The sequence below is a fragment of the Prionailurus bengalensis genome, chromosome C1 (genome assembly GCF_016509475.1).
Source record: "Prionailurus bengalensis isolate Pbe53 chromosome C1, Fcat_Pben_1.1_paternal_pri, whole genome shotgun sequence".
Taxonomy (NCBI): Eukaryota; Metazoa; Chordata; class Mammalia; order Carnivora; family Felidae; genus Prionailurus; species Prionailurus bengalensis.
The window spans coordinates 72,058,274-72,084,922 of NC_057345.1; the positions used below are offsets into that span (position 1 = coordinate 72,058,274).

The following is a 26,649-nucleotide window of genomic DNA, read 5'->3' on the forward strand; positions in this document are numbered from 1 at the left end:
GAATCCTTTTATATGTCATCATTTAATATTTTTTAAATTAATGACATATATGTCTTTTTGTTCACTAAAAGTCTTTGTATTTAAAATTGTAGTTCAAAGGATCGTGTTGTTTTGGACTCAGTTTGAAAGTACTGTCCTTCCTTCAGAAATGAATTTTTACTATTGACAACATAATTACCAAATATACTTAAGTTCGCACATGACTTTAAATGAATGCACTTTCTTAGAAGTACTAGACATCTTTCTCTTGATTAAAATACTGGTGCCCTTATTTTTTCACAATAAAAAGATTACTCACTTTGTTGGGTTTTTGTTTTTTTTTTCTTTTGTTGTTGTTGTGGAAGGAAGAAGGGAGGAAAGGTGGAGAGGTGAAGTACGTGAAATCCTAGTGACTAAAAAGAAATTTTGGTTGGTAGTTTGGTTTGTTTTTGGGTTTGGTTGTGTGTCTGTTGTGTGCACGCGGGCCTGGGAGAGAGACGGAAAAGAAAAAAGAAAACGTGTAATGAGTAAAATGACAGTTTATGAAGCCCATAAAGTCTCCCTTGAATCAAATTCAAATTCACAAACTCCACAAAGTCTACGGATTTGCCTAGAGCCACAAAGAATAAAAATGAAGGCAGCACCGCCCAACTCTTACAAAAAGCGTGCGATGAACTTAACCTTTACTCAGTGTAGTATTCAGGAGTATGCACGCCGGTTTATGGAAGAAAAAACAAAAACCCCAAGTTCCTCATGCCACTGTCTTTTAAGGGGAGTGGGGAGACAAAACAAGCGAATGCATTATACTAAGTAACCTGGTGCATGCAGCTAGCTGCCACTTACGTGTCACTTACTTTGGCACCGGCACGTACCTGTCTGCAAATGCATACCTTATTCTTGTCTCTTAAGACAGAAGCCCAGTTGGTAAACATTAAGGCTCAAAGAGTTAGCATTCTGATCGCAAAGTATCTTACCTGTTAGCGTAATTCTTTGGTCTGGAGGCACGGAGAGGACTTGGCTTTCACGCATTTTCAAGGCGCCCAGATTTGGAGGGTTCGCCTGCGCTCCAGAGATTTTGGGGGATGTCCCACGGGAGCGACCCTTCATTCCCAGGGACAGCAGACGTCCTTTGTACATCCACTTCTGCAGCTTCTTGACTGTCACCGCAGGAGGCTTGAGGAAGGGAAGCCCCTCCTGGCCATCTCCTTTGCGGCTGCGTGCCACAGCTGACCCCGCAGGATCCCTGAAGGGGCTTCCCGTGGAGCGGCCGGGGTCCTTGGAGCAGGGAGGCCGGAGGCCGGAGGGGGCCGCGGCCGGGGCGCTGCCTCCGCTCCAGCCGTCCATCCCGCCTCCACGTGGCGGGGGCTCGTCCAGGTCCCCGCGCACGCCGCACCTGATCCAGCTGTCGCTCGGCCACCGCTGGAAAGAAGGAGGCTTGGCACCCACCCGGAGGCTCTCGAGGCTTCTGCTGCAGGACAGCCGCATCCGAGGAGTCCGCAGGCGGCCTCCCCCCGACTCCCTCGGAGGAGACCGGGGCGGAGACACCTGCTGCCAAGGGCGGCCACCGCCTCCCCGCTGCCAGTCTCGGGGGCAGGATCGGCGGTCCGCAGCGCCGCAGGGGGAAGGCGGCTGGCCCAGAGCCCGGGCTCCCACAAGGCAGCCGCGATCCGCCCAACCCCTGTCGTCCCGCCGCGCGCCCGAGTCAGGGGGCAGGTCGTGCATGGCCTGGATCAGCAGATAATAGGCCTCTCGCAACTGGGTCTGCAGCCTGCCTGTCTCCAGGCGGCCGCCCTCCGCCCCCGGGGAGGAGCCCGCCGCCGGGGGAGGCGGGGGCCACCGCTCCGCCTCCGCCCCCTCGGGCTCGGGCGCGGACTGGGAGCCGCCGGGCACGTTTTCATAGTAGTCGGCGTCGTCCTCCTGCTCGGCGTCGTCCTCTCCGCTGCCTTCGGAGCCCGGCGGGGCGCGCAGAGAGGCGCGAGTGAGCCCGCCACCCGAAGAGACGGCCTCCTTCCCGCCGCGCGGCCGAGGCCCGAGCGCTCCCCACCGCTCCGGGCGCCCTCCCGGGACCCGAGCTTCGGGACCCCACGCCTGAGGCGACGGCGGGGGCCGCTCCAGGCTCGGCCGGGCTCCGCCGGCGTGCTCGCACGAGGAGGCGTCCGGGGCTCCCTCGGCTACCGCGGAGGCCGCCACCGTAGCTGCAGCCGCCGCCCGGAGCCCGAGCCCCCCGGCGGCGCGGGGACTCCGCCTCCCACGGAGCCTGGACAGCGTCCTCCTCAGAGGGTCCGCCATCCCCTCCGCCTCAACAGCCAGGCTCGCCCCCGCTGCGAGAGGAGGACGGAGCCCTGTTGGGGAAAAATCTGCGCTCGCGGAGGCGGCGGCGGCGACGGCGGCGGCTCCCCATGACCGGCGCTGGCCCTCGCGGGCTCCTCACATACTTGGCATAACTCTGCCGCGGGAAGGGGTGGGGGAGGGCGGCGGCGCCGCAGAGCGCATGCCCCGGAGCCTCGGGCCGCGACGGGACGCGCAGTCTGCGGGCGGCTGCGCTGCGTTCCCTGGGTGGGCGCGCGGCGCTCGGCGTGCGGCGGGGCGGAGGGCAGGGCCGGGAGGTCCGCGAGAGTGAGCTAAAGTAGACGCGGGGAGGCAAGGGGAAGCGCACGGAGCGCGCTACGGTCGGAGCGTTGGGGAAGGGGGGTAACAGAGGTGAGGCAGAAAAAGAACGAGCAGGCAGGTGAGTCTGGGCTGGAAGCCTGCAAAGTTTTGGAGAAAGGGAAAGTGCTCTCCTACCTGCCACCCCGTCGCCTTCACCACCCTCCCTCCCCATTGCCACCAGTGCACGAGGCGTGTCTATTACAGCAAGTTCTAGCTTGAGAGAAAACAAGGATGGGTTTGACGGACCCGGTGTGAGTACAGGTGTATCTCACTGAGTGTAATGTGTTCTAGAAACGTTCCAAATCATTTTAATGACCCCGGAAGCTAGCTATTTAAAGGAAATTTGCAGCGAAGTTCAGTTAAGAAGAATCCTTTTGTCCAAAATATCGCCACACGTGTGTCCCTGTTTTTCTTTTTTTAATGAATGCATGCTAACACAATTCTGATTATCAACCAAAAATAGTGCCCACCCCATCACCCTGCTAACGCTGCATTTTAATTAAACTTGGTTGAGAAACGATTGGGTTGAAATTGGGAAACAACTTTATTTGGAAATACCAATTCTCTCTCAAAAACATTAAATCCTGTATTCTGTGTAACTCCGAGTACCTTGAGTTGCCACAGATGACTGGACCTATCCCTGATCGGGAAGAATCAGGGTTGCTATCACCCCTGATTTCAGTTACATTTTTTAATGTTTACATGTTAGAAAGGGCCTTTGTCTGAGCAGCTCATGAGTGTACTCCTAACTCCCAGCACAGTACCTGCACATAATAAGAACTCAAGAAATGTTTGTTGAATAAATGAATGCTTGCATAACTAAATAATAGCATTTAGTCCTGGGGCACCTGGCTGGCTCAGTCCATAGAGCATGGAACTCTCAGTGTGGTGGGTTGGAGCCCCACGCCCCACGTTGAGCATAGAGGTTACTTTAAAAAAAGAAGATATAGTTCTAACCCCATTTCCAACTATGTTTATGTAAGTTTTTCTTTCCCCACCAAAGTCTTCAGTCTCGAAATGTGGTTTGATATATATACCACCTTCTTTAGTACCTAGTCTCTGCCTCCTGGAATAATTTTACTTGCATCTCTATTTGCAGAAATCTTTTCCATCTTTTTAAGACTCCACTCAACTGTTTTCTCTCTGAAGTCATCTCTGATATTCCAGAGAGGCATGATCTCTCATCCTTCCCAACTCCAAGAGTACTTTAGTCATATCCACTCATAGTATATTTGTTGGGTTTTGTTTTATACAAAGCATGCCTTATCTCTGGTACGAGAAAATTCATAAGCTCCTTAAGGGCAGAGACTATTTATAATGGGCTTTGGTATTCTCCACAGAGTAGAAGTATAGCATCTTATGTATGTATGTGATAAATATTTTTAAATTAATGTCAGTTTTGGGGCGCCTGGGTGGCGCAGTCGGTTAAGCGTCCGACTTCAGCCAGGTCACGATCTTGCGGTCCGGGAGTTCGAGCCCTGCGTCGGGCTCTGGGCTGATGGCTCAGAGCCTGGAGCCTGTTTCCGATTCTGTGTCTCCCTCTCTCTCTGCCCCTCCCCCGTTCATGCTCTGTCTCTCTCTGTCCCAAAAAAATAAATAAATGTTGAAAAAAAAATTAAATTAATGTCAGTTTTAGTTTAGAGGAAACAAACGGCTTCCATTTCCAGTCTGTTGCCTCTCTCCACTAGTCCATATTGTATTAGTGTCATTTTAAAATTATTTCAGTGATAAATAAGAAGTCGTTTATTAAATAATCTTAATCCTCATCTAGTAAAATAGTGTGAAATGTTAAACTATAATTTGCATGCATTACTATTTCTAATTCTAGGTATTTCTGTTCCATGGAGTAAAGGCTATTTAATGAATAATCAAGGCATAAAATTATGTCCCAGTGAAATATTCCCACAGGAAATGACTGACAGTAAATCTGCCAATAATGGTGTCTATAAACACAATTTGATCTCTATCTCAGAAATTGTTTCCATTCCAACTCTTGGCTGCAAAACCTTTTTATTCTTTGTAAGTTAACAGAGTTGTTAAGAGTACTGTAAATTGTATATATGTGTAAAAATGAATACAGAAATATAACCTTGAAGATCTAGATTGAACTTCATCTTTAATTCAACTTGTCAATTTGTTGAGTTCAGGAATTATAAATACATTGGCCAATAACAAATACTACACATTGTTCTACACATTACCCAGAACTAAGTCTGATGCTGCATTGCACAACTGAACTTAATGCCACTTTGAAGCTGAGGATGTTCTATCACATAAATTCACAGTTTTTAAGAGGTGTTTTAAAGGGTCACAACAATTTAATAAGGCAGTCATGGCTATATGACACTAATGACCTTAAAAATGCAAATCCCACTGTACTGTATGTGTGTTACACTTCGATAAAAAGTTTATAAAAATGTAACTCTATGAAGGCATTACCCACAGAATTTACATTACACATATTATAATTAAGACAGTGACAAGATACAAACGTAAGTTATACTTTGTAAAATCCTCTGTTTTAACAGAGGATTTTTTGCCCTATTCCCTTGGTTTTGCCCTATTCCCTTGGTTATCTCAATTTCATATATTTCTATGTAAATTAAATGGTGAGAATACATTTTCCAGTGTTTGTACTTGTTTCTCACTGACGTGGAAATCATTTTGATATCCTGTGAATTAACAACTATGTTGGCACAGTCACAAAAGATGAAACAACTGTGGGATAATCAGGCTCCAGTGAGGCAGGAAGCCAACCTAGGGATGGGGTAGTACCGACTCAGTCTGGGAAAAGGGGTGGGAAGCAGGGCAGGTTGAGACAGAGGACTAAGTTTAACAGTAATACAAGAGAAATGTCTAGGTATGTTATGGTTATTTTCTAAGCAATTTAGAGTATATTTCTGTCTCACTGCTGTTCAGTCTTCATTATACTCTTAGTGGAACCAAAGACAGGTTTAACTCTGGCATTTGCCCTGTTCTCTCTCCCTAAACTGCCTTTAGGGATCCCCTGGTGTAGACCTGCTTGGTCTGCCATGCAGTTCCATCAATATTGAGTTAAAAAGTGTTTTACCCTAACACCGACCACACTGCCACTGCCCTGGGAATCAAAGATGGCATGTTCTCAATACAGCATTTTTTACTGTTAATTTTTTTTTTGGTAATTAACAATATTTGGTAATTGGTCATGTCCTTTATCCCCTACCTTTAGCCAAAGGAATAAAAAGGAGGGTTTTGCCAAATACATATGTATTTTCTAATGTTTTAGGATATACACTATTTCAGATTCTCTTATATATTTAGGATATGTAGAGTAACTTCCTCAAGGTCACCATAATAAGTGAAGAGAGATTCAAACCCTATTATCTGATTCTAAAACCACTATAGCCTACAGCCCTAGAACGTTTCCCTGTCAAGAAAAACAGAATACACATTTGCTATAATAGTACTTGCATTGACTTGAAACTTTGCTTTCATAAATTATTTAGTTGGTCACCTTTCAGAAGAGTTTAATATTTTATGAGCTTTTGTGAAATGCAGCTGAACAGTGGAAAAATGCTTGTTGAAGATTTCAGTGCTTTTCTGTGCAGTCCTCTTCAAAGGTGTTAGAACTAAATCCTATAATATATTCCCATATAACTACAAATATTAAGCCTCAATGTGCAACTGCATCCTGTAAATGTAGTCTAACTTTTAAAGTAGGACAAACTACAATTAAATACATTAAAGGCAAAGTATATACATCCTTAAAACCATAGGAGCTCTCAGCTAAGCCGCTTTTAGAGGTTCAATGATGGTGTAGCCTCCCTCCTAAGTGACTTTTATCTCAGAGTTACTCATATTTGATGGAAGGAAGTAGCTTTTTCTCAAAGCTGTTCATCTAATTAAAAGAATTGATGGAATATCAACATTTTTCATTCTGATGAAATACTAGATCTAATTATGGAGCTACACAAAAATCACCAATGGCTATTCACATCACAGAGAGTTGGCCTGACATTACATGGCCTATGGTCAAGTGAAGTATTCTTACCAAAAATGAACCTGGGTTTGATCAGCCTCAAGATCTGACTACCAATTTTCAGGAATTGCAGAGAACAGAGGAGCATGTTAAATAACACCATGGGGATGCAATTATAAAATCCAGACTATGGGAAACAAGAGGCCAGAAGATTCAGTTTCTTCAACCTATTAACCAATTGCAATGTATGGAGTTTTTTTGTTTGTTTTAACAGGAATCCAATTTTTAAAATAGATCTTGGCAACTATTTAAAGCAACACAACTTTGAGGGTAGCCAAATGATTTCCACTGAAGGGATAGCAAGAGAATATTGAAATCTAGGTCTAAGAACTGTAATTCTAATCCAAATCTGAAGTGGCATAATAGAAATTATATGAAATCAGATAGACCTAGTTCAAATCCTAATCCTAATCAGTCATACACCCCAAAATCACAGATCATGGCGAGTTCTTATTCGTCTTTGCAAATTCCAGCTCATTATTCCTCCTTCCTTCCGAAAATCCACTTTTCATTTGAAATACATGACATTAAACTATACCACCTGCTGCCTCTGCTTTTTGTAGTCATTTGCCAACTACCCCTTCCTTCATTCTAGCATCTGCCTCACTAAGTCTCTGCCATTTTTCTTGACATCACTATTGGTGATTTATTTACAAAATGGATCCATCCAATACCCTGACCTACTGTTTTTTTTTTTAACTTTTCTAATAATCTTATCCTCCACCCACCTCAGCCATGCAGTCTGAGTCATACATTAGAGTTTGTCATAACCAATAACTGCAAACTCTCTAAACACCACTTCCTATTTTCTAGCTCACTCCTGCCGCCACTCAGTCTCCCACAATATTTTGATCCCAAAACCCCTCCAGCCAATCACTCGTCTTCTGTCCTTTCTCCTCCCAGTTTAGATTGCATGGTCCTTTTATACACACATCCTCAGGTCTCTTGTCCCTCTCTCCCATTGTCCTACTTGGCGAAACTTCAACCCTGGTTACAACGAACTTCACATTGATACTTGGATGACTTATGTGGCTGGAGAAAAACATGTTACGGACTTCAAGTGGTCTCTCAGTGCTGCCAGAAAACTCTACTAAATATCCTTAGTCCATTCATTCTCATCTCTTTCTCAACTCTTTGACACCACCACCCCCTCCTCACAGTCTGTTATCACTTTTGTTTTTGTTACATTGAAATAACAGAAACTTTCAGGAGAGAACTGTCTCATCCTCCCACCACAAGATCTTCCAGCTGGCATTATTTGCACTCTGCTACTCCACCTGCCACCTTCTTATGACAGATGATGCTGCATCTGTGCCTGCCCGAGGTCAACTCTCTGCCCGCCTACCTTTCTCCTCTCCTTCCTGCTCTCATTGCCTTCCAGTCACACCGGCTTCCTTGTTCCTCCAACACACCAAACACACTCCTGCCTCTGAGCCTTTGCATTTGCTGTTCCCTCTGTGTGCCTTCTTCCCTCCCTCCCTTCAGGTCTCAGCTCAAATGTTACCTCCTCAGAGAACCCTTCCCTCATCACTTTCCCTAAAATAATACCCTTGATACTTCGTATCCATTCATTTTGCTTTATTTTTCTTCATTGTACTTATTACTAGTTAATATTATATTAGATGTCTATTTATTTTATTTTTTTTTTAATTTTTTTTTTCAACGTTTATTTATTTTTGGGACAGAGAGAGACAGAGCATGAACGGGGGAGGGGCAGAGAGAGAGGGAGACACAGAATCGGAAACAGGCTCCAGGCTCTGAGCCATCAACCCAGAGCCTGACGCGGGGCTCGAACTCACGGACCGCGAGATCGTGACCTGGCTGAAGTCGGACGCTTAACCGACTGCGCCACCCACGCGCCCCATAGATGTCTATTTATTTATGTGACATGACCACCACCCCCAAATGCCATAACCCTACTTTATAGAGTATTTCTGGCATATATAGATGTTCCGTACATATTTGTTGAGTGAATGTGTGATTTTCATGCCCAAGAGCAACTTAACATATATATGTTTCCATTTCCTCCCTGGTAAAATTGATTGCTATTTTTCCATGGGGTATTGTTAAGAGAAATAAAAGAGGTAACACAAATGAACCTTGAACACATTTTGCTAAGTGAAAGAAGTCAGTCACAAAAGGCCACATATTGTATGATCTCATTTATATGAACAGTCCAGAATAAGCAAATCAGTAGAGAAAGATTAGTGGTTTCCTGGGGCTGGGACAAGGGGGGAATGAGGAGCTATGGCTAAAGGGTGTGAGGTTTCTTGTTAGGATGATGAGAATGTTCTCAAATTAGATTGTGGTGTTGTTTGCACAGCCTTGTAAATATACTAGAAACCACTGAATTGTACATTTAAAATGGTGAATTTTATGGTAAGCAAATTATATCACCATGTTTTAAACCAAAGAACATTATTTTCCTGCCCTTTTAAATATTCTCTCAGCTAATAATCATGGGAAATGTCAATGAAAAAGAAAATGTTTTGGGGAGCCTGGGTGACTGTCAGTTAAGCATCCCACTCATGATTTTGGCTCAGGTCATGGTCTCATGGTTCGTGGGACTGAACCCTTCTTCGGGCTGCACATGAACTTAGGGCTACATGAAGTTTCCTTGAGATTCTCTTTCTCTCTCTGCCCCTCCCCCGCTTATGTTTTTTCTCTCTCTCTCTCAAAATAAATAAACTTAAAAAAAAAGAAAAAAAATTTTAAACTAACCTTTAAGAGAAGATTGCAGATGCAAATAAAAACAACTTGAAATGTGTTTCCTTGGATATTCACTGTCAGAAATGTTTTCTATACCAAATCCCACTCTTTCAATAGAACTTTCTGCATATTCAACAAATAAATACAAGTGGCTTGGTATTAAAAAAAAAAGTTTACTTTTTTTAATCAGTTAATAAGCGGGTTCAAATCTACCCTTACAAAATTAAATAAACAACCTCAACCTCTCACTTCCACCAAAAAAACCAAAACCATTTTCAGCATTTAGAAATAACTTCCTTTAAGGGTCCCTGGGTGGCTCAGTCAGTTAAGTGTTCAACCCTTGATTTCAGCTCAGGTCATGATCTCACAGTTTGGTTCCTGAGATTTGGCCAGTCGTGAGACTGAGATTGGGCTCTGGGCTGACACTGTGGAGCCTGCTTGGGATTCTCTCTCTCCCTCTCCCTCTCGGCCCCCTCCCCTGCTTGTGCTCCTACTGGTACTATCTCCTGGGTGTGTACTTTCTCTCTCTCTCTCTCAAAATAAAGAGTTAAAAAAAAAAAATAACCTCCTTTCATCTCCTACTGGAAACTCATAGCTCTTTCATATAAACAAAACAAAAGAGCATTACTTACAAGCAAGAAACTACTGAGAAAACCACAATTAAACTGAAAAAGGTAAGTAAGAAAACACATATTTAGCCTTTTGTAGTCTTTTACTGGAGGATTTTCTCTCAGGCACAGAGTAAGGAGCTACATATTACTTAACATTTTGGAATAGCAGGGAACCAATTTAGGGGAAAAACAAACCATAAACTCCCTGATAATGTCTCTCCAGATTAAAAATCATCTTCTGATTATTCAATTATATGTAAAGAGGAAACCTCAGCTATGCACTTATTTTTTAGCTATTTCAGGTAATCCTGCAAGTATGCTAGACTCTTTTTATTACACAAAATTATGCAAAATAATCATATTATTCTCCTCCCAACCTCATTTTTTATAACAGCACACGTAACTATTAATACCCCCATGGTTTTCCTTTAGAAAAACCAAAATTGTATTTCGGTTTCTAATTTAAACCGCGGCAATGCATCAATTATGACGCATACAAGAAAAGGGAAGGTAGTATATACAAGGATAGAAATATCCATTCAGTGTAGAAATGGTAGATTCCAAGAAATGCATTTCAAGTGCTGTATGGAATGTATAGTTGTGTCTTCCCAAATTTTATATGTTGGCCCCTCAATGTGATAGTATCTGGAGGTGGGCCTTTGGGAGGTAATTGTGTCGTGAGGGAGGGACCCCGGTCTGATGGGGTTCGTGTTCTTATAAGAAAAGACACCAAAAAAAAAAAAAAAAAAAAGAAAAGACACCAGACAGCAGATTCCTCTCTGGCAGACCAAGGAAAGTCCAGGTGAGCTGTCTTAGTGCCTCTGGGCTGCTATAACAGAAATATCAGAGACTGCATGGCTTATAAACAACAGACATTTATTTCTCATAGTTCTTGAGGCTGGGGAGTCTAAGACAAGGCACCAACAGATTTGGTTTCTGGCGAGAGCCCACTTCCTGGTTCATATAGGGCTGACTTTTCTCCATATCCTCACATGAAGGAAGGGGTAAGGAAGCTTTCTGGAGTCTCTTTTATAAAAGGGCACATGGGTGACTCCGTCAGTTGAGTGTCTGGAGCTCTTGATTTTGGCTCAGGTCATATTCTCAAGGTCATGGGATTGGGGGGGGCGGGGCCTGAGCATGGAGCCAGTTTGGGATTCTCTCTCTCTGTCTCTGCCCCTCCCCTGCTGGAGCTCTCTCTTTCTCAAAAAAAAAAAAAAAAAAAAAAAAAAAAGCAAAAACCAAAACAACAACAAAAAAACACCACACACAAAAACACTAATTCCATTCCACCTTCAGGATCTAATCACCTCCAAATACCATTCAAATATGTTGGGCATTAAGATTTAACATATGTGGGGCGCCTGAGTGGTTCAGTCAGTCAAGCGTCTGACTCTGGTTCACAGTTCGTGAGTTTGAGCCCGCATCGGGCTCTGGGCTGACAGCTCAGAGCCTGGAGCCCGCTTTAGATTCTGTCTGCCCCTCCACTGCTTGCACTCTGTCTCTCTCATTGTCTCAAAAATAAATAAACATTAAAAAAAAAAAAAAGATTTAACATATGAATTGGGGGGCACATAAACATCCAGTCTGAGCACACAGTGAGAAGGCAGTCCCTCTACAAGCCAAGGACAGAACCCTACCAGAAACCGACTGCATTGGCACCCTGACCTCGGACTTGCAGCCTCCAGAATTTTAAGAAAGTTAATTTTTACTGGTTAAGTCACCCAGTCTATTGTATTTTGTCACAGCAGCCCAAGCAGATTAAGGCAAGTAGGTTCTTCTAGAATAAAAGAATTTTTAACATGTTTTCAAAGGGTTAGAGAGATAAGTAAATTAAATTAAATTTATTTAATTAAATAAATAATTAAATTAAATAATTAATTTATTAAATTAAATAAAATTCTAAAATATTTAGCTTGATGTATATTTATGAGAATACTGATAAATCACACCATGAAGTCACGACAATTTTTTTGCCCTAAGAAGTTCTGCCTCCAGTTATTAATCATACAACAGTAATCACCAAAGAAATTTTTTTCCTGCATTATACTTTCCTTGAAGTCTGGGATTGTGTTATTCTTTGAACCCACAGGGCCCAACACTTCACATCTTTACCCATCTTTTGAAGTCTGGACACCAGTCTCAAGTCACATTCCTGTTCACAAAACACACCTTCTTACCATTTTTACTAAACAATTTATCCAAGGGTGAATAAAGTTCTCTTTCTCACTAATAATGCATTCAAGATAAAGAATAAGATTTTTCTATCTTATCACCAGAGTAAACAAAATCATCCTTTTTTTTTAATTAAAAAAAAATTTTTTTTTCAACGTTTATTTATTTTTGGGACAGAGAGAGACAGAGCATGAACGGGGCAGGGGCAGAGAGAGAGGGAGACACAGAATCGGAAACAGGCTCCAGGCTCTGAGCCATCAGCCCAGAGCCTGACGCGGGGCTCAAACTCACGGACCGTGAGATCGTGACCTGGCTGAAGTCGGACGCTTAACCGACTGCACCACCCAGGCGCCCCAAAAACATTTTTTTTAAGAGAGAGAGCATGAGCAGAGGAGGAGCAGAGAGAGGAGAGAGAAAATTCCAAGCAGGCTCCTGCACTGTCATCGTGGAGTCTGATATGCAGCTCAACCCCACGAACCTCGAGATCATGACCCAAGCCGAAACCAAGAGTCGGATGCTTAACCGACTGAGCACCCAGGTGCCCCCAAAATCATCATTTTGTATTGATTCATTTAAGATGAATCATGGTGACAGTTTTCCTGGGTGTACCTAGACATGCAAATAAGAATAACTTGAAAGCTGTTTCATTGGGGAATCACTATTAAAAATGCTTTCACATATTACATCCTAGTTTTTCAATGGAGCCCTCAAGTCTATGTATTCAACAAATATAAGTGGCTTCTGAATTAAGATAAGAGTCTACAGAGTCATTGTCAATCCTGTGATGGTCAATGGAAGCCCAGTACCCTATAAAAACTTAGTATTACTCTGGAAAAAAAAAAAAAAAAACTAAAGAAGAATTTCATGCAAAGACAACTTAAAGCCACACATCTACAACAGCATCCAAACTTAGAGCCCACTGGAATCTGATAGGTCCTCTCAGTGAGTGGATCAACGCATGTATAGCAACCAGAGAACCATGCCTACCTATTAAAAGGAAACAACTGCTTTCCCAGCTCAAGGAATGAAGAATGACAAAGAACCACTGCCTCATCCTTGTGTCCTGTTCCTTTTTTAACCCTTTAGCCAGGGAAGTGAGTTTCACATTAAAAAAAAAAAAATACTATAGAGACTAACTCTGGGTGGGCAACCCAAACACATATACTAGTTGCCTGTTTTTAACTGCTCACCTTCAGGAAATATTACACATTGTTTCTAAAAGAAAGCTCAGAGGTACCTGGGTGACTCAGTCCTCTGAGTGTCCTACTCTTGATTTCAGCTTAGATCATGATCCCAGGGTTGTGAGATCAAGCCCTGTGAAGGTCTCCATGCTGAGCATGGAGTTTGCTTAAGGTTCTCTCTCCTCTGCCCTTCTTCCCCAGCACCCCACCTCCCCCCCAAAAAAGAAAAAAAAAACTTAAAAAATAAAAGGGAAGTTCCCTATCTTAATTTTAAATAATGTGTTGTTAGCCCTATGACCCAATAGGCTAATGTCAATGGTGATAATGAAATGTCCTTTTCTTGCCTTATTTTTCATTATTATAATCTCAGTATCAGCATGAGTCTCATGAGTTTTATGAATGTGAGGTGCTTTTTCTTTATCTCCTAGTCTGATTCTCACCAAAAATCTTTGGGAGTAGGTAGAACAGACATGGTTACAACCACATTCAGATAAGTAGCTGAGAACCATTCAATCATGGCTATTAAGACCTTATAAGGATATAAGCCTAGTTTTCCAAACTTCTAATACAAATCCCTTAATTTTTTTTAAGTCTTATTTTTATTTTAGGGGCACCTGGGTGGCTCAGCCTGTTGAGCATCTGACTTCAGCTCAGGTCATGATCCTGCAGTTCGTGGGTTCGAGTCCTACATTGGGCTCTGTGCTAACAGCTCAGAGCCTGGAGCCTGCTTGGGATTCTGTGTCTCCCTCTCTCTGTGCCCCTCGCTCACTTGTGCTCTGTCTCCCCGTCTCTGAAAAATGAACATTAACAAAATTTTTTTTAAAGTTTTATTTTTACTTTTGAGAGAGAGAGAGCGTGAGCAGTGGACTGGAGGAGGAGTGGGTGGAGGGACAGAGGATCTGAAGCAGGCTCTGTGCTGACAGCAGTGAGCCCAATGAGGGGCTTAAACTCCCGAACCTTGAGATCATGACCTAAGCTGAAGTTGGCCGCTCAACTGACTGAGCCACCCAGGTGTCCAAATCCTTTTATTTTTAAAGGCACTTTTTAATCTAATGAAAGTGATTCTTTCTTTAAGATCATAAATAACTTAGGGGCGCCTGGGTGGCTCCGTCAGTTAAGCATCTAACTCTTGATCTCAGCTCAGGTTTTGATCTCAGGATTGTGAGTTTAATCCCTGCATTGGGCTCTGTGCTGGGCGTGGAGCCACTTAAAAAAAGAAAAACTCAGGGTGCCTGGGTGGCTCAGTCGGTTAAGTGTCCCACTATTGATTCAGGCTTAGTTCACAATCTCACCATCGGTGAGACTGAACCCTGTGGCGGGCTCTGTGCTGACAGTGCGGAGCCTGCTTGGGATTCTCTCTGTCTCCCTCTCTTTCTGTCCCTCCCCAGCTCGCTCTCTTTTTCTCTCTCTCAAAATAAATAAACATCTAAAAAAAAAGATTTAAAGAACATAGCCACCCCAAAACATACCCCCGCCCCCACACTTCAACGCGAGGGATAGTTGCTGCTGGAAAACCATGTTTTTCAATATTTCAACAACCTTATTAGAAGTATTAAAATAATATTCTAGTAATACAGAACAATTATCTTAGAGTACGGTGTTTTATTATAAACATTGACATGGTACTTGCTAGTGTATTTGATCCAACATGTCTGAAGAAGGAAAAAATAAAAACTTATTTTGCAACAAAAATTTTTAATGACCCAATAGGGAATGTCATTTTTACCAGGATCTCTGTAAAATTACACTGGGGGGAAAAGAAGTGTTTTCCTTTAAATGCAAGAGAAGTTTACTTATCTGAAAACTTTTTTTTTTAAACTATGCACACCAGTCAGCAACCTCATAATTACATACCCAAAGGTTGTTCAAATAAAAAGGGAACAAAGCTCCTTAGCAAAGTTCAATGCATATGTCAAGACTGCCTGGAGGTATAAGAAGTTTTATGTCTCTGTTTACCCCAGGAGTAAATTAAATAAATGCATATTTAGTAGATGAATCACGGTTATATTTGGTCCACATACTAGAGACAGGGAGAAACAAGAGATTCCTTTCTCAGATAAAATGTATTAATGAAAACTTGACACACTCCCACAGGTCTAGGTAGTTCCCCTTAGAATGCGGTCATGACAAGTACTATAAAATATCATCTGCCAAGCAAAAAGTCCAACTAGGGTTGTGGATGAAATGTTCATTATAAAACATGGACAGAATCCATACGGCACCTCTTTAAGGACTCTGAAAAGTAAATAGTAGCTGGATTGGGAGGCCCAGGGTTCAAAATACTACCAAACTGGTGGTGACTTTACCTTTTATTTTTATTTCTCTAGTATTCCTTGACCTGAATGCAATTGAGCTTCACACTTAGAAATGACACTGGGGTCCCCAAAGGGAGAGTTTCAGGAGAGGCCTTCCACTCTCTCATGGAGGTGAAAGGGAACTTCTAATGCCCAGAGAAAGTACAGAAATCCCTAGGGTTTTGTCTTCTCTCTATTCTCTTGCCCTCTGCCTCCCAAGCACTCCTGTGATGGTGATGCAGAGGTCTAAAGGAGGGAAACCTTTCTCTTTGAATGGTGGAGCTGTGGCCTCAAAGAGAATGGGACAAACTTCCATTGCCTTTTTCTTTCTCTCCACTTTTCTTGATGGTTGGCCCTGGATGCAAGCACAGTAATAGTAGTGTGCAGTGGAGTGAGATAACGAGAGCCTCATGTTGGTGGCTCAAGGACCAAAATGGGAAGCACCCAGAAAATAAGAGGGGCCTGAGAGATTGTGCCATAGACTGGATGCTTGTGTCTCCCCAAAATTCACATGTTGAAATGTAACCCCAATAGGAGGTGGGGGCCTTTGAGTAGTGACTGGGTCACACAGCTATGGGATATAGATCCCTTATAAAAGAGACCCCAGAGAGCTCCTTCACCCCTTCCACGTTAGGACACCCAGTGAGAAGATGGTCATCTGTGAACCAGGAAGCGATTCCTTATGAGACACCAGATCTGTTGGTGCCTTGCTCTTGGACTTCCCAGCCACCAGAATTGTGATAAATAAACTGTGAAAATAAATGTTTGTTGTATAAGCCACCCAGTAGATCAGTCTATGGTATTCTTGTTATAGCAGCCTGAGCAGACAAAGACAGAATTTCTATGTATGCCTGGGCTCACCACTGAGCTATGCATGTGTGGATCTGATCTTAATCAGCATACTAAAGACTTTGAGAACTAAACTAACGGATACACCACCACCCATATCCCAAAGTGACTGTGAGACAGCCTGGAGGTGGGACAGATCTGAACTCTGTTGCAAAGCCTGGAAAAGCTGAGCTGATATTGGCACCACAGCCCCCATAAGGTGGGTTGAACCCTGCAGCCTTAACCTAGCCGGATCAATTGTCTGTTAAAAAAAGCAAAAATCAACATTCTTTATTCGGTTTAAATAACCATTTAGACCTAGAATTTGACATAATATTCAATAGGTCCAGGATATAATCCAAAATGACTCAGGATACAAGGAACCAGGAAAATCTTAATTTGCATGGGAAAAGACAATGATAGGCATCAATACCATGGTGACACAGATGTTGGGATTATGTGATGAAAACTTTAAAACAGCTATTATACAAGTGCTTCAACAAACAATTGCAAACACTCTTAAATGGAAAAATAGAAAGTCTCAGCAAAGAAATCAAATGGAAAAACTCTAAGCAGGATAAAGCCAAAGAAGTCTATGTCCAGACATCATAATCAGCTTACTGAAAACTACAAAGCAAGAAATCTTTCAAAGCAGTGAGATTAAGATATCACTGGATAGGATCAAAAGAATAGAGATGACAGAAAAAGAATCAATGGGTATGAAGATACATCAATAGAAAATTTCCAGTCTGAACAACAGAGAAAAAATATTTTTAGAAAAATGAACAGAGCTTAAGGGATCTGTGGGTTAATAACAAAAGGTCTAACATTCATGTCACCAGAGTCTCTGAAGGAGGGGAGTGTGGTGCTGAAAAAATATTTGAAGATGTAATGACTGAAAACTTCCCCAACTTGATAAAACATGGACTTTTAAGAAATTTAGCTAACTCCAAGCAGGATAAAGCCAAAGACATCTATGTCCAGACACCATAATCAGCTTACTGAAAACTACAAAGAAAGAAATCTTTAAAAGCAGTCAGATTAAAATGATTCACTACCTTTAGTCAAACAATGATTCAAATGACTGCAGATGTTTCATCAGAGCCATGGAGATCAGGAAGTGGCACATTTTTCAAGTGTTGAAAGACTGTCAACTCAGAAACATATACCCATCTAGGTATCCTTCAAGAATAAAGGTGAAATAAAAACATTTTCAGATGAAGGAAAACTAAGAGAATCCATTGCCAGTATACCAGCTCTAAAATAATTTTTTTTGTTGTTTTCTTTCTTTTTTTGTTTTTAAAGGTTTTTTTTTTTTTAACGTTTATTTATTTTTGAGACAGAGAGAGACAGAGCATGAATGGGGGAGGGGCAGAGAGAGCGAGACACAGAATCGGAAGCAGGCTCCAGGCTCTGAGCCATCAGCCCAGAGCCCGACGCGGGGCTCGAACTCACTGACCGTGAGATCGTGACCTGAGCTGAAGTCGGATGCTCAACCGACTGAGCCACCCAGGCACCCCTAAAATAATTTTTAAAGAAAGTTCTTCAGGCTTGGGAATGCAAGCTGGTGCAGCCACTCTGGAAAACAGTATGGAGGTTCCTCAAAAAACGAAAAATAGAACCACCCTATGACCCAGCAATTGCACTAGTAGGTATTTATCCAAGGGATACAGGTATGCTGTTTTGAAGGGGCACATGCACCCCCATGTTTATAGCAGCACTATCAACAATAGCCAAAGCACAGAAAGAGCCCAAATGTCCATTGATGGATGAATGGATAAAGAAGATGTGGCATATATATACAATAGAGTATTACTCAGCAATCAAAAAGAATGAAATCTTGCCATTTACAACTACATGGATGGAACTGGAGGATATTATGCTAAGTGAAATTAGAGAAAGACAAATATCATATGACTTCACTCATATGAGGACTTTAAGAGACAAAACAGATGAACATAAAGGAAGGGAAACAAAAATAATAAAAAAAACAACAACAGGGAGGGGGACAAAGCATAAGAGACTCATAAATACAGAGAACAAACAGAGGGTTACTGGAGGGGGGTGTAGGAGGGGGGAGGGGCTAAATGGGTAAGGGGCACTAAGGAATCTACTCCTGAAATCATTGTTGTACTATATGCTAACTAATTTGGATGTAAATTTAAAAAAATAAAATTAAATAAATAAGTTCTTCAGGCAGAAGAAAAATAATTCCAGAAAGAAACGTAGAGTGTTCATGCCATTTACATCTAAGAAAATTACTTACATGTTTGGATTTAGGTCTACCGTTTTATTACTTCTTTTCTTTTTCTTTTTTAAAGCTTTGTAGTTATTTATTTTGAGAGGGAGAGAGTGTGCGAGTAGAGGAGGGGCAGAGAGAGAGGGGGAGGGAATCCCAGGCAGGCTCTGCACTGCCAGCGTGGAGCCTGACATGAGCCCAATAAACCCACGAACTGTGAGATCATAACCTGAGTCAAACCCAAGAGTTGGATGCCCAGTCGACTGAACCACTCATGCGCTCCTTATTACTTAGTTTCTGTGTATTCCCTCTCTTGATCTGTTTTCCCTTTTCCCCCTTCTTTCAGGGTTCTGAGCACTTTTTAGTATTCCATTTTTTTTAAATCTTTAGTTATTTTTGAGAGATAGAGAGAGAGACAGAGTGAAAGCTGGGGAGGAACATACAGAGAGGGGGACACAGATTCCAAAGCAGGCTCCAGGCTCTGAGCTGTCAGCACAGAGCCCGACGTGGGGCTTGAACTCGCGAACTGAGAATTCCTGACCTGGGCCGAAGTCAGACGCTTAACCGACTGAGCCACCCAGGCGCCGCTAGTATTCCATTACAACTTACGTATGGTGATTTTAACTCTATCTGTTGTGTAACTTTTTTTGTTGCTGGTGGTTTCTCTAGAGGTATCATATGGATGCTTACCTTTGCATAGTCCACTTAAAATCAATATTTTACCACTTCAAGTAGAATGTAGAAATCTACCAACATACAGGTCCTCTTCCTCTCTTTATATTATAATTATCTTATCTCTTACATCCACATTGAAATTCTATCAGAAAATGTTGTAATTGTTACTTTCAACCATCAGATGCATTCTGAAAAACTTAAGAGGAAAAGAATAGTCTGTTGTATTTACCTGGGTATATACTGATTTTGTTGCTCTTCCTTCATTCCTTCAGTGAGATTATCTGGTAGAATGAGGTGGATGTTTTCCCCTCGGCAGGGCCGACCCGGCTACCAACTGCTAAGAGTCTAACGTTCCATCAAGCTAGTCCACACTATGACAGTATGACAACTGTCCAAGGGGGGAAAATGTCTGGCAGTTGATGGCAGATTGACTATGTTAGACCCTTCCATCATGCTCTCCCCACTCTAATCACTACTTAACCATTTACCGAATGATTTTGTGGCTTCTGGCTGTTGTCCTCAGGAAATTTGAACAGGTCATTGCATGGGCTTGGGAAAAATGCCCAGTGAGAAGCCAAACAAAGACCTTTGATTAAAGCATTCTGAAAAGGCTTAGTGAAGGAGGCAAGAAGCAAATGTTGGCTCATAGAAATGAGTAGAAAGGCATCCCTGCTAGTGGAACAGCATGAGGAAAGGCACAGAGCTAGGAAAGTAAAGAATCTGCTTGGGAACAGCAAAAGGTCTGCTTTGAGAAGAATAGAGGGTTCGCTCCTGGATAAAAGGAAGAAGAGTTGTAACATCCTGTTGGGAGGAACGTCTGAAGCAAGACTATGTATGAAAAGAGAAGTGAGTGCTTTTCTCCCAAATGGAAATCACAATGAAATAAGTAGCAGTTACTGCCAAGACCTGTCAAGGCTGAAGGGAAGCAAAGATTTCATTCCATAGCATTATGCTAACAAAAGAATGAGCCAAACTATAAACTAATTCCCTGGGTAAACATTCCAAAACAGCTCTCGGTGAAACACAGGGAGGTTGGTATGCTAAAACTTCCGAGGAAAGAAGTGAACAAGTCAGTTACAGGCCAAGACAGAAAGGCAAAGAGGAATTAGGAAGAGGAGCTATAACTAAAAAGGCAAGCAGTGAAGAGCCCACTAGAAATCTCCCTTCGGGAAGATGTGGAACAGGTGTTCATCAACATCAGCAAGATGAATAACAGCAAGTACAAAGGCTGAAATTGAACTCATAATTAAATGAAAGGTTATTTACAAAAATGTAATGCATTTCTCTCAGAACACTGAAACATCCTAGAAATATAAAATTCCATCTTGGTAATGCAATTTTGACACATAGAAATGGACACTTGCACCATAAATTATCTCCTGCAAACTTTAGAGAGGCAGACATTTCTGAGTCTATAAAACGTAGAAGGATTATTAACGGATCCTGATTCCCTTTGGCCGAAGAAAAGGAAGAGAATGATACTGTTCCATCTTTTGAAAGATAAGCAATGGATCAAAGTTGCCCTCCTCTGAGCATGATAAGTAAATTTCAAAAATAGGGGTTTGTTTTCACTGGCATAGTGCAATGTTCCAAGGCTTTGGACTTAAGAGGCTTTCGTTTTTGACTGGAGGCTTAAGAGGCTTTTCGTTTTCGTTTGGTGCAGAAAACTGCTTTAGTCATCATATTCATCTCCATACAAGATTCTAAAGGTGATCCTCTTTCCTGGATTTTCACAATCGTGCCACGCTTTTTCATAACTCTGTATCTTTGCATCTGACTATCTGTTGACCCTGAACGCGACACTTCTCCCATCCACACTCACCTGACCCTCCCCTCCTTAAGCTTTTTAAGGTCATATTGCTCATAGAGTACATCCCAAACTTCTTTCTTCAGCCTATGAGGGCCTGAATGATGCGGGCTGGGCCTGCTTTTCCATCCTCTTACACTTCTCTGCCACTCCCCCTCCAGCCGTGCTGGTCACCTTTCTGTTTCTCACACCTGCAAAGCACTTCCCCATCAGACCTTGCACGAGGATTCCTCTTTGCACAGAGTGCATGCCTGGCTGAGGCTCATCCTTCAGGTCTCAGCTTAAATGCCACTGCAACAAAGGAGTCTCTGGTCATAACAGGGATCACAAACTGTAATTGTCACTTTTATTGATATATTTTACTTGTCTACTTTCTATCCCCCTGACTATGAGGCAGGATCCGTGGGGGCAGGGAACAAGCTTAGACAAAACCCAAATTATTCTTCAAGTTTCAGCTCAAATACTACTGTTTTTTTAAGTTTATTTATTTATTTTGAGAGAGTGCCCATGCACGTGCAGCAAGCAGGGGAGGGGCGGAGAGAGGGAGAGAGAGAATCCCAAGCAGGCTCTGTGCTGTCAGCACAGGGCTCCATCTCAGGAACCGTGAGACATGACCTGAGCCAAAATCAAGAGTCAGACACTTAACCGAATGAGGCACCCAGGTGCTCCTCAAATATTTCTATCAGAGCATGGAGCATGGTCAACAGTTGGGGGATGAACCCATGAATGAACGAAAGGAAAAATGGAAAAGGAGTGAGCCAAAAGGCAGTGGTCTTGACATAGAAACATAAGTCAGACTGAGACTGTGAGAAAAAAGGGATTTCTAAAATTGGGATGACATTCTAAGAAATCCATAGTGTCCATAATATGGTATCACTAATAAACCTTGTAGTTATTTATAGTAGGATAAATAAATAGGGCATCTACTGGTTCAGGTTGTTACAAAATAAACTGCTTCGAAGTTGTTCATTTAATATAAAAATTTTTATTTTTAACCTTTTCAGGCCCCTGGCTGGCTCAGTCCATAGACGTAGAGCATCTACATGATCTCAGGGTCATGAGTTCAGCCCCACATTGGGCATAGAGATTACTTAATAAAATTAATAAGTACAAAATGAAATTGTAGCAAGTTATTTTAAACATGAAAAGTTGATAATACTTGCCACCTCCCTCTATCACAAAGCTAATGATGAGAGCAAATGTAAAGTTCTTCCAACTTGTATAAGAACCCCTAAATACCATCTTCCAAAAGACTGTCTTTTTTAAAAAAAGAAGGGTAAGTCATTGCTTAACATTGGATAATTAACTATTTTCCACCACAATGAAGCCAATTCTATTAAAATATATCTCTTAAGAAGAGGGTATCTTGCTTTGCATATTAAATGCCAAATGTTTTAAAAATAACTTGTAGGGGTGCCTGGGTGGCTCAGTCAGTTAAGTGTCCTACTTTGGCTCAGGTCATGATCTTGAGGTTTATGAGTTTGAGCCCTGTGTCAGGCTCTGGGCTGACAGCTCAGAGCCTGGAGCCTGCTTGGGATTCTGTGTCCCCACCTCTCTCTGCACCTCCCCCACTCACATTCTGTCTGTCTGTCTCTCTCTCATAAATAAATAAACATTAAAAAAATAATAAAATAAAATAACTTGTAAATATAACTTCTGTTTTGCTTTATAGAATATTAACATTAACATAATCAATAAAATGCACACCCAGGAAGATAATGTTTTAATAGTTTATATCATGCACGGTAATTAGCTGAGACTTGACATGACAGAACAGAATGACCCAGTTGTTACCCTCCACTTCAAAGGAAAAATGCTATTCTGATAAGGGCTTTTGTTATTAGAAAGTGCTAACCGCTGGAAATATTAAAAATATTTATAATATTTGTTGAATGAAAGTCCTAATTACTCTCCTCCCGAATAACCTACCAATGGCTTTCATAATAATAATTTCCATATTCATAGCACTTCTCGTTTTTTTTTTACCCAATCTGTCTCCATTTTAGCAATAAAAGAGCAAATCTTATCTAGGAATTTACTTTCCAACCATGAATGTCCACGATCATTCCAATTTTAGAGAGTTTTTCTCATAAATTAAAAACATACTCCCTGAACCCTAAAAATTAAAATATGTTTTTTAATGGAAGCGTTAAGATCATATCATGGTGGGTAGAGATGGTAAAAATCATCTCACATGAGTAAAAACACGATCCCCAAGAACTGAATACTTAAGCTCAGCCTAAAGGACACCCATCAAGGGCACAGTGTTGGTTTGCCATTTTAAGGCTGCTCTTGAGAGCTGGGGTCATAGGAAGGGACTTGTTCCCATTGGCTGCTAGAAACAAAATTTGAATCATTATACTATTTCTTAAGAGGGTTTTATAGAAATACCAGGCATAGCTTCAAGTATAGCAATTTATGCAAGCTCTTCTCTAAATAGATGTCTTGGGATTGTTGCTAAGCCAGGTAATAAGGGGCATTACCACTCTTGCTAAGGCATATTTGTGTGATAGATTAGACCCTGTTTAGGCACCTATTTACAGGTCAAAGCCTGCAGGCCTTGAAAGAAGAAAGCAGGGAGTTCACCCAGTCTGGCTTCCCGCTCCCAGGCAGCTGTGCGATCCCACTGAACCTGTTCGGCAGCTCCCTGAGCCACTGCCGCAGCTTGCAGATAAGACCCTCTTGGAAAGCCTGCTAGCCCTCGTCAATAAGGAAACTGCAGAGAGCAGCTAGAATGTTCAAAAACATCAGAACAGACTCTCTGATTTGAGAAAGCGTTGATACCCCGTCATTACAGAGAGCCCTTGAATAAGATTTTTGTTAAGGAGAGATAGATGACAATTCTTTCCTTCTTTAAGGCATATCAGATCTCAAACTTATCTTGATTATTGTTTATCTGTTGCATCACTGAATCTTATGAGTCACAATAGCCATAGAGAAAAGACTAACATTGGATTTCCGCAGCTCTTTCAGCAATGGGTTGGAAAGTGCTATAAAAACATGGTTTAAGTTTCACAACTTCCCTATTGGATAGGTATTGCAGATTTTTTTTTTTTTTAACTTTAGTATAAATCTTCTTGCCTCTAGAAAGGCGGATTGGGTCTCGGTCAGGGAGCAAGGGAGTGCCCTACACATCAGCCATAGTAAAGTGAGGCTTCTGGCCAGACTAGGAATGGAGCTGTCTAGCGCTGACCTGACTAGGGTTCCACACTAATACGTTCCTCTCGAGGAATAGAGAGTGCTCCAGAAATTCTGCTTGGTCTATACCTTTTGGTTTTCAAAACTGTGGTCAGGGCGCCTGGGTGGCTCAGTTAGCTGTGTGTCCAATTCTTGATTTCGGCTCAGGTCACAATCTCATGGTTAGTGAGTTCAAGTCTCACACTGGGCTCTGTACTGACAGCTAGGAGCCTGCTTGGGATTCCCTCTCTTCCTTCTCTCTGCCCCTTCTCTGCTCAGTTGAACATGCATGTGTGTGTGTTCTCTCTCTCTCTCTCTCTTAAAATAAACAAACATTTTTAAAAAAGTGGTCAGTGAAGAGAGAATACATTTGTTAAAACCAGATACCAATAAGCCTCTCCTTGTGAAAGAAAAGTTGCTAGAACATAAGACTCAAGAAAACCACGAAGATGTTTCAAAGAAAGAAAAGACTGAGTGGGTAGACAATGGTAAGCGGGCTGGAATGTAGAAGCCCTAGGGAGCCAGAAAGGAGAAAAAATGTGGTATATGTGTCTAGTTTAGCTATTTGAAACAGTGCCCTATCTCACTGTGTCTAATCACTCATGGGTTTGTTCTGACAGCACTTTCACTGCTAACTGTCCTTTCCCTATTATACCTCTTTTTTGGTGTAAGAGGTAGTGTTCCTTCCAGGGTTGTGATTTAACTTTTTTTTTTTTTCCCAACGTTTTTTTTTTTTTGTTTTTTGTTTTTTGTTTTTTGTTTTAATTTTTGGGACAGAGAGAGACAGAGCATGAACGGGGGAGGGGCAGAGAGAGAGGGAGACACAGAATCGGAAACAGGCTCCAAGCTCTGAGCCATCAGCCCAGAGCCTGACGTGGGGCTCGAACCCACGGACCGCGAGATCGTGACCTGGCTGAAGTCGGACGCTTAACCGACTGTGCCACCCAGGCGCCCCTGATTTAACTTTTATGAGCAGCTTTTTACTTGTTGAAAAGAAGTTACACATACACAAGAATGGACTCACAAGACGATAACTGAAAATACCGTAAATGCTTTGTGTTGAGGTCACAACAAAGTGGTCTAACAGTAAATTTGTTGTAGTCATTTGATTACCATAGAGTACCATACTCAAATTTAAAGAAGCAGCGTGGGGAAATAAAACCACTAAATTAGCTGGTCTCCAAATACGAGGTAAACATCAGGATATAAGGATGTGGGCCATTGAAGAAAGAAAAAGAAAAGATTTTATTAAAAGTATGCAAAGAAAATATATCTTTTAACAAATACTGTTCTTTTGAATTACAGTGAAAAGTTTCTCTCTCAATAACAAAATCTCCGTTTAAGTGAACTGAGGTTTTTGCTATATTTTATTGTCTCAGGTAGAAAACTGGAAAAAAATCTTTAAAAGATACTTAAATATTCTTATTGTTTTAAATCAAATTTAATAAGTTATGAGTTATTCAATATTACCTAAGTCTATGGCAGCATTTCAAGTTCCTCCCTAAATTAATATCTACTTACCCAAAGTTTGTTAAGGATCTTCATTCGTTTATTTTTCATACAATGAACATAGTTTCATGTTTTTCTGTTTATATAAATAATACATTTTGAAAATTCTAAAAACACTGTATGAACAGGGTGCGGGGGTGGCTCAGTCAGTTAAGCCTTTGGCTCTTGATTTCCACTCAGGTCATGATCTCACAGTTCACAGGATGGAGCCCCACATAGGGCTCTGCGTTGGCAGTGCAGATCCTGCTGGGATTCTCTGTCTCCCTCTCTCACCCCCCTCCCCCACTCGCACATGCTCTCTCTCTCAAAATAAAGAAATAAACTTAAATATATATATGTATATATGACCATATAAGGAAGAAAATAAAAATGATCTGAAATCTCATTACCTGCCTGAGATAACCACTGTTAACATTTTGGTGCCCATCCTTTTTTGCATCTCACATATCTATATACCAACTTATGTCAATGGGATATTATATGTGTTATCTTTATTGTGGCACTTAAACATTTTTTTCCAATGACAAACAAGGGTGCATCCTTGTACGTGTTTCCTTTTTTTAAAAACGTTTTAACATTTATTTATTTATTTTTGAGAGACAGAGAAAAACAGAGCAAAAACAGGGAAGGGGCAGAGAGAGAGAGAGAGAGGGAGACACAGAATCTGAAGCAAGCTCCAGTCTCTGAGCTGTTAGCACAGAGCCCAACCCAGGGATTGAACCCAGGAACTGTGAGATCATGACCTGAGCAGAAGTCGGATGCTCAACCAACTGACCCACCCAGATGCCCCTTTATCTAACC

The 26,649-nt window shown here is 41.9% G+C and overlaps 1 protein-coding gene across 2 annotated transcripts in view; it reads right to left on the reverse strand.

The window, feature by feature from the left end:
- SYDE2 (synapse defective Rho GTPase homolog 2) overlaps window positions 1-3,562 on the reverse strand; it is a 52,875-nt gene extending 49,313 nt beyond the window's left edge. For both annotated transcript variants that reach the window (XM_043575464.1, XM_043575465.1), the window contains exon 1: window positions 954-3,562. In XM_043575464.1, coding sequence (XP_043431399.1) covers window positions 954-2,268 — 1,315 coding nt within the window. In that variant the 5' untranslated portion in view covers window positions 2,269-3,562. The remainder of the gene's footprint in view (window positions 1-953) is intronic.
- Between the last annotated feature and the right edge of the window lie 23,087 nt (window positions 3,563-26,649).